General features: G+C 35.8%; 1 protein-coding gene and 2 long non-coding RNA genes across 4 annotated transcripts; 1 reads left to right on the plus strand and 2 right to left on the minus strand.

Moving 5' to 3' along the window:
* The first annotated feature begins 4,213 nt into the window (after positions 1 to 4,213).
* On the plus strand, positions 4,214 to 4,824 carry LOC127079317 (uncharacterized). Its single transcript, XR_007787915.1, has 2 exons — positions 4,214 to 4,456; positions 4,554 to 4,824. It is a non-coding gene; the product is annotated as an uncharacterized LOC127079317 (long non-coding RNA).
* Positions 4,825 to 5,048: 224 nt separating this feature from the next.
* On the minus strand, positions 5,049 to 6,454 carry LOC127079316 (uncharacterized). Of its 2 annotated transcripts, none has more exons than XR_007787914.1 (5): positions 6,329 to 6,454; positions 6,130 to 6,259; positions 5,911 to 5,976; positions 5,453 to 5,831; positions 5,049 to 5,360 (listed from the first exon to the last, which is right to left on the minus strand). It is a non-coding gene; the product is annotated as an uncharacterized LOC127079316 (long non-coding RNA). The 2 variants fall into 2 exon arrangements; XR_007787913.1 differs by having other exon boundaries at positions 5,911 to 6,037; positions 6,329 to 6,451.
* Positions 6,455 to 6,626: 172 nt separating this feature from the next.
* LOC127079380 (zinc finger BED domain-containing protein RICESLEEPER 1-like) lies at positions 6,627 to 7,568 on the minus strand. Its single transcript, XM_051019761.1, has one exon. The coding sequence runs from the start codon at positions 7,566 to 7,568 to the stop codon at positions 6,627 to 6,629; it is 942 nt and encodes a 313-aa protein (XP_050875718.1).
* Between the last annotated feature and the right edge of the window lie 205 nt (positions 7,569 to 7,773).

A 7,773-nucleotide genomic window follows, 5' to 3' on the forward strand; every position in this document is an offset into this window, starting at 1 on the left:
AACTTTGTAAGACAAGTTTAAGAGTGTGAACATGGGGATGACCCAACCTTAAGTGCCAAACATAGGGCAAACTAGTGTGAAGGCCAACAGAATTAGCATTTGGTACACAATTATTTGTAGAAGGTAAACAAGACAAATTAGATGATGGAGCAGATTTGGACACATCCAGAGTAGGAAACGCATAAAGTACATCCAGTTATACATGCCCTTCAAGCAAAATTACATCAGAAACCTAGGATTTGACAAGGCATTTATTAGCATAAATATGAAGTACACATTATTATCCTTTGAAAACTAACTAACACTAAGTAAGTTTTTGGTGATTTAGGCACAAGAAGTAAATTATTGAGAGTGAGTGGTGTGTGTGTGTGTGTGTGTGTGTGTGTGTGTGTGTGTATGTGTGTGTGTGTGTTTGTGTGTGTGATAAGGTGCCGACAAATGACTGACTCCAGCAAAAAGGATTTTCAAACCTTGGCCATTGCCTACAAAGATTTGATCATGACCTTGAAAAGGAGTAGGTTACTGAATGTTTTTAGCATCATTTGTAACATGAAAGGATGTTCCTGGATCATGGAACCAAGATGATGAATTGGAGGATGAAGGTATTATGTTAGCAATAAAAGTACTTGGTGGTGGAGAGATCATAGCTGGAGGCCTAGAGGGTCTCGACCACACATTAGGAGATCCTTGATTGGAGAAATTTGGTGCTCCTTACCAGGTACCTTGGGTGAAGTAAGGACCACCATTAGCAGGTTGAAACTGAGAATTGAACCTATTCCAGCAGGCTAGGGAAGAGTGACCAAACTTTGGAGTAAACTTGTCATTGAATGTTGTTGTTTCCAGAAGACCTGCCACCACGACCTCTGCCAAACCTGCCACCACGAAAAGAACTGTAATTTGGTTCCACATGAGGATGATTAGCCTGAGATGATTAAGAATCGATACTAGGAGCTTGAGATTCATTAACGGGAGCAGACGAAGGTGGTACATGTGTAAAGTTGAGAGAAACGAGATCTGGAGGAGGCTTCTTCTAAAACTTCGAAAGCCTGAGTTCATGCGCAAGAAGAAGAATTTCCACTTCATCAAGATCCATAAGTCCAAATTTGCTTTCAACAACTTAAACAACAGGTGCGTACTCAGCAATAAGACCTTCAAGGATCACATCAATATGTTGAGATAGTGGGATATGATCTCCAATTGAAGCCAATGCACCTACAATTATGCGAATCTTGAGTAGATAGTCCTGAACTGGAAGCGAATCGAGTGTAATGGAGAGAATTTCAACACGAAGGTGACGAGAACGCACTCGTGCTTGCTTCTGAAAATACGAGAACAAACGATCCCACAACCGATGCTCATGTGAGAGAAGACCGGTAGATTCTGTAGTAAAAAGGGTAGATCAGATGGAGAGAAGGAAAATAATTAGAGGAAAGGGAAGACGTAGATTGACTATTAGAGAAGTTATTAAGAAAGATCTCGAGATTATTGATCTGGAGATAAATAAGATCCTTGATAGAATATAATGGCAAAAGTTGATCCATTTAGCTGATTCAACTTAGTGGTATAAAACTTAGTTGTTGTTGTTGTTTTAATGAGATTTTATATTTAAATAAATCGTAATAGATTGGACTATTCAGTCAAAAACAAATGAGAGGTCTCAATCTTCAGTAGTTTATCAATTTAAACGTTAAAATTATACAAAATCTTACGGTTCTTATCAATTTACTATCCTTGAAATTTTTGAAAAAAAAATAGATAAAAATGTATCTAAATATTCTTGTTTTTAGGAATTCTTATAATTTTTTTATTAAGATTTCTTTGGACAATAATCAAAAGATTGTTTAGATAGGTTTGATTTTATTATTAACTAAAGATCAAATTAATTAATAATTTATATATCCTTAAACACTACGCCAAAAACTGGAATAGACAGCGCACCTTAGAGGGCGCTTTCTTAAAGAAGCGCACTCTAAAGTGAAGAGAAAAATAAGGAGGAATAGACAGCGCACTTTAGAGGGCGCTTTTGAAACAAAGCGCCCTCTAAAGTGAAGCAAAAAAATAATGAGGAAATGGAGGGACACCAATAGAGGGCGCGTTTATGAAAGCGCCCTCTAAGGGTACCCTTAGAGGGCGCTTTTAAAAAAGCGCTCTCTAAGTCCATGTACAACAGCGCATTTTAGAGAGCGCTTGTGTAACAAAGCGCCCTCTAAAGTGAAGCGAAAAAATAATGAGGAAATGGAGGGACAACAATAGAGGGCGCGTTTATGAAAGCGCCCTCTAAGGATACCCTTAGAGGGCGCTTTTAAAAAAGCGCTCTCTAAGTCCATGTACAACAGCGCACTTTAGAGAGCGCTTGTGTAACAAAGCGCCCTCTAAAGTGAAGCGAAAAAATAATGAGGAAATGGAGGGACAACAATAGAGGGCGCGTTTATGCAAGCGCCCTCTAAGGATACCCTTAGAGGGCGCTTCTAAGGAAGCGCTCTCTAAGTCCATGTACAACAACGCACTTTAGAGGGCGCTTTATTACAAAAGCGCTGTCTAAAGTGTAGGGGACTACTTATGCTGCCATCTGTTGTTTTGGTTGAGCCTTATTTTGTATGGATGTGCGATAGAACTACTAGACAGCTTTTGGATATACAGAACATGTTTTCCACCATGGGTGGATGGGCGTTTTTGTTTAGTATTGGTTAGAACTACTAGACAGCTTTTGGATACAGTGGTCACTGGGTGTTGGTTGCTATGTTTTATTCTCTTAATTGTAGTACTTTGAGAATATGTTGTTGTATATTGTTGATCAAAGAATCATATATTAATGTTGTATATATGGAGGATTAATGTTGTATATAAATGGATTCATGTTGTATATATCAATGGATTAATGGTGTATAACATTGGATTAAAGGATGAAATCAATATGAATTTTACACTTTTGCAGCATGCGAACAGGTTACCAAATAAATATATATCCACTGTTTTTCAAACAAATTTTTTTAAAATAACTAACACATTAGAGAGCGCTTTGTCCAGAAAGCGCCCTCTAAACACTTTACAATGACAACTTTAGAGGGCGCTTTTTCCTGAAAGCGCCCTCTAAACACTTTACATTGATAACTTTAGAGGGCGCTTTTTCCTGAAAGCGCCCTCTAAACACTTTACAATGACAACTTTAGAGGGCGCTTTTTCCTGAAAGCGCCCTCTAAACACTTTACACTGACAACTTTAGAGGGCGCTTTTACCAGAAAGCGCCCTCTAAGGTGTCCCTCTATGGACCACTCCAGAGGGCGCTTTTTTCTTAAAGCGCACTATAATGTGGCCACTTTAGACAGCGCTTTCTCCAGGAGAACAAAGCGCTGTCTTTACCTATGCCAGCGCCAGATTAGAGAGCGCTTAAAAGCGCTGTTATAGGCCAAAATAAGCGCCCTCTTTTCCCTTATTTGGCGTAGTGAAAAAACCCATAAAAATAAATATAAATAAGATATATTAATTTTATTAAAATTTTACTATTATTCTCCTTCATATTTCTTGCTATTTATTATCTTTCATTTTTCTTTATTTAAAATTTTCTAATGTTATTAATCATATATATATATATATATATATATATATATATATATATATATATATATATATATATATATATATATATATATATATATATATATATATATATATATATATATATATATATATATATATATATATATATATATATATATATATATATATATATATATATATATATATATTAAATAGTGAGAAATTGATAAACATCGGATAAATGAAGACTAAATGAATATTATAATTATAATTTGATTTTATACTAAAACATTAACTATTTAATAAAAATGGCATACTTTTCAATCTCCTAAAGAATTGAAAAAGCTAGGGGTGGACATCGGTTGGGTTGGATCGGTTTTCGGGCCCAAATTCTCAATCCGACCTAACCATCGGTTGGAAAAAACATAACCAAAACCGACCGGTTTGCAATTCGGTTGTTTTCGGTTTCGGTTTTGTTCGGTTCGGTTTCATAATGCGGTTTATTCGGTTTTAAAAATAATTGAGCTCATTCCAAAATAAACCCAACACAAGTGGATTTTATCTAGGATTTAAATAGCACAATTTTATACTAGTCTTTAAACTTTTAGTTTACTTATGAACAAAAAAATAAAACAATATATCTTAAAACTTATGAAATTGCTGTATTTTTCGGAAATGGATTGAACAATCATTGTTAACATTTGTATTCTAAATTTCTACTCATATTATATCTATCTTGCTGACATGGATACAGGGCCGTTCAATGTAACAAATGTCTTTGAGTTCCATAATGGACGGTGGTATATGGTTCATCATCACAGTTCTGTGATGAATGGGGATGTAGAGCAACAAATTATGCATGGATAGTAATAGTAAGAGAGATGATATGTTATTATGTCTGATACTGGTCTCAGAAAAGGTTTATTTGCAGAAGCAAGATGCTTGAAATTATTTTCGTAATTGGAAGTTTTGTTTTGAGCTTTGAATCTTTTGTTTTCATACTGTATATAATACAGGAAATTGCAATGGGGCCAAAAAAGTGTGAAAAATAGATTAAGTGGATTAAAGTAAATACAAAAGATCGATGGAAAAGATTACATGTGAATCAACGTCCAATACATCGGTGAGACTTGTGAAAAACCAAGGTTGTGCAGTTGCAGGAGTTACTAATTCAAAAGTATAGTCCAATTTTGGCATGCATTTTAGTTCTCTAGCAGTGTGTGCATTTTTCAATATTGTAAGAGACAAGTCCATTCCGGCAATGCAATATCCAATCAACCTTCAATGCAATATCCAATCAACCTTACCTATAGATGATCATCAATCAACAATCGTATATATAAGAGCTAGTGCATAACAATTTCTATAACAAAAGATAAAATCAAATCAAATTCTTTTCATAAGCTATTACTAAGTTCAAGTGATGAACACGCGTTAACACCTTAAGCTCGGCAAAAAATTCTTTTGATGCTTTCATGTCCATCTTCTTTATTGCAGCTTTCTGTGTAATTAGATAGAACTTCAGCATTATCATATTCAACATTAGTTAGCATGAGAAAAACAAAAACCAAAACAGACACAATACATATCAGCAGCATTAAACCAGAGGCCATGCTTGTTTTCACTTCATGAGCATATTCAGCACAAGCTAGACCAAGGAATGTTAAAGGGAATGAGTAGATCCACCATGTAATGTTTAACCTTTTTATAGTTTTCTTGAACAGTCCTGGCCTGCAAATAATGTACCATTCCTAGTGAAAACATTGAAATCGCAAACTCGCTCCAACCGATTTCTGTCGCAACTTGAGCCGCCACCAAGTTTCCTATAACAGAAACAAGGTTAACAGGGTTTGCTACCACTGATAGAAACCTCTTTTCAGTAGGTAAACTTTGAGAACAATGGTCTTGTACTCACCAAAAACAAACATGGTAGCTCTGAATCCACCTTTCTTTCTCTTCCATTCAGCAAGAAGCTTGAGCTATTCAGTCTCCTCTTGATATGCCAGCAAAACAAAAAAATTTGAATCTCATCAACATTATGCATAAAAAAGTATATAGAAAAATGGTTGAGTAAGAGTTCATTCAAATCCAAAACAGGAAAAAAAATTGAATTGTATTATTGATGATTAAGGGTACAGATTAATGATGCTTAACCAATCAATTATCATAATCATAATCAAACCTAACATATAGTATAGTATACCCCACTCTGTCTTTATTCCACAGCTTAAGCATTAGTACTGTAAGGTGAAATGTCTTGGGCTTAATGAATATAGATTTGTTAATCCCCAAGTCTGTAAGAGTGAAAAAAACCAGTCATATTTCAGATAAAAAAGTAGCACATAAGCGAATGAGATTAAAACAGAAGCATACCAAAAAAATGTAACATTTCGAACACTGAATTGTTATGAAACTAGCAGCAGTGGCTGCCCAAAAAGTCTGCCCAAAAAGTTTCTGAGTCATGATTCTCATAACAACAGCAATATGAAATAACAACAATCTGAAATAAATAAACATGATTCTCATAAATAACAACAATCTGAAATAAATAAACATAACAAATGATCCATGAACATTATGCAGAGGCATTACCTTCCTGATGACCAGCAAACGCAGTAGCTACTGAAACGGTTCCTTCCTTAGTTTCAAAAAATGACTCCAAAAAAGAAAGGCTTGTCTTATTGAATCACAAAGTGACTCCAAAATATTCAAAAATTCACAGCTGCAAATCAAATCAAATCAGTATAGTTAAACCAATGTAAGACATAAAACAAAACTATGTTTTTCATACCTAGGCGAGAATTAAACAGGCCCAGCCTGTGTAGGAGCAGCTGCTCCACCAGTAGCTACTTGAAACTCTACAAGTTGTTTAAACATACGTTAAACATATAGCAAGAGGCTTAATTTTAACAAATATTTAAAATAATGTTAAAAGAGACAAAGTTTTCATTAATAACGTACCTGAAATAATTGATTCACTAATCTCATATTCTTCAGTCATATTAAGGACATTTAGATCATTGTCAGAAGGCTTCAACCAGTTTTGAGTACATATAAGCGCTTCGACCATATCTGGACTCAAAGAGCTCCTATAGATATCCAAAATCCTCCCCCCCCGTGCTAAAAGCACTTTCTGAGGCTACACTAGAAACAGGTGTTGCCAACACATCCCGAACCAAGGTTGCTAATATAGGATAACGGGTGCAATTTTCCTTCCACCAATTAAGAATACTAAAATTTTCCCCCTCCCCGCAACAAGGGTCACCTAAGTACTTCTCTAGTTCATTTTCATTTTCAATTGTGTCTTTTTCCTTCAGATGTTTCTTAAAAGCATTAGCCCTTGTAAAAGGTGATGGTTCTTTTGGTTGGGAAGATGCTTCTCCAAGGGAAGTGCTCCCTGGTGCACTTAAAGGACTAGCCCCAACATTCTTATCATGATCAGATTTATGCCAATTATATAGTTTAAACAAACTAGTTTTGACACATTCAATATTTTTCTTGGCAAGGTCACTAGAATGCCCATACATATCATTAAAAGACCACTCAATATAGTTAAACTTAAACCTAGGATCAAAGATCACTCCATAGTAAAGAAAATGATTCACTTTTCCCACATCCCCCCAATACTTATCATATTTAACCTTCATATGTGAAATCATTGGAGCCACATAAGAATTCAAGTTAAATGAAGCTTCTTGAAGCTCACACAAAATTGAAGACAAGTTATGAAAAGCTAAATGCAAGGACACTTCTTGCGAAGTTGAAAACACTTTGGTTGCCTCATAGAAGGTTTGTAAGAAAACCACAAAAGCCCTAACTTTTTTCCAATCCTGAGAACCGGGTGGACCGGTAAGGAGGTCAAAATATTCGATGTATCCAGGATCCTCATCAATCATATTGTCAAATGCAGCTTCAAACTTTTCAGCAGCATCCAACATTAGGTAAGTGGAATTCCACCTTGTAGAAACATCAAGACAAAGTTTTTTTTTACAAGTTATGCCCGCAAGTTCAACACACTCCTTAAACTTCATAGCTCTTTGTGGAGAAGACCTTACAAACCTAACAGCAGTGCTGTCATACCCCAAAATTTGCCCGTTGGCATTACCAAGCATTTTCCAAGACCCTCTGACTTGTTCTGCAAGGCACTGATATCAAATGGACGAAAGCCCACTCACAACAGGCCCAACCCACAGGCGGCCCAAAACAGCTTGCTCGCTAGGCGAGCAGCTCCTTCGC

Source organism: Lathyrus oleraceus, chromosome 5, assembly GCF_024323335.1.
Source record: "Lathyrus oleraceus cultivar Zhongwan6 chromosome 5, CAAS_Psat_ZW6_1.0, whole genome shotgun sequence".
In the NCBI taxonomy this organism is placed as follows: Eukaryota; Viridiplantae; Streptophyta; class Magnoliopsida; order Fabales; family Fabaceae; genus Lathyrus; species Lathyrus oleraceus.